The sequence below is a fragment of the Nematolebias whitei genome, chromosome 15 (genome assembly GCF_014905685.2).
Source record: "Nematolebias whitei isolate Nwh7 chromosome 15, NemWhi1, whole genome shotgun sequence".
Taxonomy (NCBI): domain Eukaryota; kingdom Metazoa; phylum Chordata; class Actinopteri; order Cyprinodontiformes; family Rivulidae; genus Nematolebias; species Nematolebias whitei.
The window spans coordinates 42952069-42955415 of NC_056512.1; the positions used below are offsets into that span (position 1 = coordinate 42952069).

Below are 3347 nucleotides of genomic sequence, written 5' to 3' on the forward strand. Positions count from 1 at the left end.
TACTTTCAGTTCAGATAACTACCTTTATGTCACGAACACGACCTTAAAAAACAGTTAAAAAATTGCATTTGCAGAACGCCTTGCAGGCTTATTGTAGGAAGGAGAGTGGGAAGAAAGACAGACTTAAAACATAGATGTCAATTAAAAATAAAATTACTAATAATATTAATAAAATAGTAGCACGGAGAAATTGAAATAAGAACACAAACTTTTGATGATAGACCCTTCTCCCTCTCAGGCTTTCATCTGTAGCTTTGGCTTGTTGGTGGTTTGGGACCGGTACTTCCTGGCTCATTAACGTCAGACAACAAACTGCTAAACCCTGAGAAATCAGACACAGGCGTCCTTATCCTGTGGTCCACCTCCCCGCCAGAGTCAGTGCCGTACGACAAGCCATGGCCATCTGACTTAAACTGGGAGCCAAAGGCCTGGGCGAAGTTTTCAATCTGGTAGGAAGGCTTGGAGGAGTCCAGAGAGGCCAGATCCTGCGAGGAGGCCAGAGGGTAGATGGTCTCTGTGCCAGTCTTCACCGACGGCTGGTCCTTCTGGAGGCTCAGGTCAGAGGGGCTTATCTGGTAGGACGATGGGGGAGTGGAGGAGTGCCGCTTCTCCATCTGCTCGGTGAGCTCCTGAGACGGGGTGAGCTGCTGGTGCGTGGGGGCCTCCAGGGTGCTCAGACTGAAGCTGTGCTGTGGGGAGGAGCTCGTCAGCATCGTAAAGTGAGACTTTGGCACAGACGACGCCACAGACTGACCAAAACAGTCCAGGGGAGACGTAGTGTAGATGTTCTTGTCAGCATACAGGAGGTTCCCCAGGTGGGAATTGGTGAAGGGTCCCGAGGGGGGGAGTCCAGGGCCGAGAGAGAAAGCGGCACTGTGGCTGGTGCGCTCCAAAGCCTGCAGCAGGAAGCGGGAGTATTCGTGCATCTTGTCTCCTGATGGGCTGGGGGCGTCGGCTGAGGTGGGGTTCAGCTCCATGTGCTGATCGCTGATGTCGAAGTGAATGTCGTGGTGCAGGCTGTCGGGTTTCTGGGCGTAGTGTTCCAGGAGGCTCTGCAGCACTTCGTCGGGGATCCCTGACTTGTCGAAACTGAGAGGAACGTCGGCGTCCATCACGTTTGAAGCTGAACCCTGAAGGTCTGAAGGCTGCAAGGACATGTTAACGCTGACATCATACTCACTGCTGGCTCCTCCAGGAGCTGCAGGGCCAGAGGCGTTTGCATTGTTTGCTACCTGAAGGTAGCGGCGCTTCTTTAGAAACTGCATGGCATCATCGTAGTTGCTGCTGGTGGACTCTACTTTAGCCTCGTTATTCTGCATGAGGTTGAGACTTTCCTGCTCCAACAATCCAGACTTGGATGTTCCCTGACCCACTTTGTCCAGGCTTTTACGATTGGCCTTCTTGAAGGCCAGCTTTGGAGCTTGGTGGCCCTGCTGCATGCAGAGCCCAGGCTCAGTAGAGGAAGACACAGTTGGATTGTCCACAGAGTACTCGTGGACGCTGTAGCCTCCAGCCGAATCTCTGTGCATGTGCGACTTGCTCACTAGCCCTCCATTTCCCTTCTTTTTCTTGCGCTCCTCTCCCTCTGAAGAATTTTTGGACTTTCCTTTCTTCCTCCCAGTACTCCCAATGTTTCCCTGAGTGATTCCATAGCTGCACTGTCCCATGTCTACACAACCCAGGTCCATCCCAGGATCCAGACCCTTCTTTATGGCTTCTCCACAGGTTCTCTTGTGCTTAAGAAGTCGATCTGTCCGCGAAAAATACTAAAGTGGGCACACACCATAAATGTACACAATATTAAAAACGTTAAATGCGCACTGGAGACGAGGATTTGTTGGATTCACAAACCTGTTGGCAGGTCTCACATCTGTATGGCTTCTCGCCGCTGTGCGTTCTCTTGTGTCTCTCCATGTGGTACTTCTGAATGAACCGCATGTTACACTGATCACAGCTGAACGGCTTCTCTCCTGTCGCACAAAAGCAGCACGATTTGAGGTTAATCATCTCCTGCTGCTTAAAAAATAAAGACTCACAGACAAAATGGTTGTTGGGGATCGCTGACCACTGTGGATTTTCTCGTGCCGCTGGAGAAGGTACTTCTGAATGAAGCTCATGTTGCACTGACTGCACCTGAAGGGTCTTTCACCTGAAACCAAAACACAGGAGACAAATTAAACCACGGCTGCTTCACCACATGTTCACGGTTTGACCAGCAGCAGCGTGTTAGGTTTAACTTTTGTTTTGTCACAGTCAGCTTTTCTGAACTTAAGAAAACTTTTTCATATTGTAACTTGTTATAAAGCTTGAAAACTACTTTTATATAATATTAGTAAAGTTTAAATAAAACAGAGACTGCAAACCTCTCTTAATGTGGCCAATAGTGCATGACCTCAGAGTTATATCCGCTCAAGTGAATTTTTATGACGGCACAATTACCACATAACAGATAAACATCCTCACACCTGGGAAATAAGAGATTAAACCAAGAAACTATTAATCATTTTAAAAATAATGAATAAATAAAAGGTGAGAGGTAGAACTTGGACCAAGTCCTACTGGAATACAGCGACACTGATGAGAAGTTGAACCTGGGTCCAAGTTAATGAAACACGTGTAGTGAACTAAGCCGTAGTGAACTAAGCCTCAGGTCAAAAACCTGACCCTGAGGACCTTCATGGGACAGGACATTTCATTGATTTGAGTCCAGAAATACAAATTAAGCTCATCCAGAGACTTTCTAAGTGTGTCCTGCACTAATCAATTGAAAGAACACTCTCTTTTTCATATTATCATTACTATTTTACAAATGTCTTGATAATCAAAAGTGTGTTTAGTTCAAACCATTTTAAACGTTGAAGTGAACCACTCATTTTAAATCAACTGTGAAACAGTATTAATGATTTTTAATCCTCATTCAAAGTAGAAATCAAGTAGATGTCTGTTACAAAGTAATTATGCATTTTTGATCTTCTGTCTGAAATGAGAAGGAGTGATGTCGGTCAAAAGTCAGAAAGAAGTTATTGGAACGAACTGTCATGTTTTTAAACCTAGCAGACGGTAAACAGAGAAGCTGGCACATGTGAGTCTCTCATTTCGCCATAACATTTCTCTGTCTGTTCTTAAACATCTCCGCTGTTTTTCTGACTTGTAGTAACCTCTTACGTCACTAAAACCACACCCCTGTTGGTTCTTTCAACCAATCAGGATTTCCCAAAAAGGGACCGGAAGCGAACTCTTTAAAAAGTTGACACTTCCTAGTTCCAGTCAGTTCAAAGTTCCGAGAGAGTTCGAAGTTCTGGGAAGAACAGAAGTTCTGGGAGCAGAACCGAACGAAAGTTCTGAAG

The 3347-nt window shown here is 46.1% G+C and overlaps 1 protein-coding gene across 1 annotated transcript; it reads right to left on the bottom strand.

Moving 5' to 3' along the window:
- Window positions 1–228: 228 nt before the first annotated feature.
- On the bottom strand, window positions 229–2156 carry znf281a (zinc finger protein 281a; the record flags this gene model as incomplete). Its single annotated transcript, XM_037688732.1, has 3 exons — window positions 229–1766; window positions 1852–1970; window positions 2066–2156. Coding segments are annotated over 3 exons (1734 nt in total), but the record flags the coding sequence as incomplete, so codon positions are not given.
- Between the last annotated feature and the right edge of the window lie 1191 nt (window positions 2157–3347).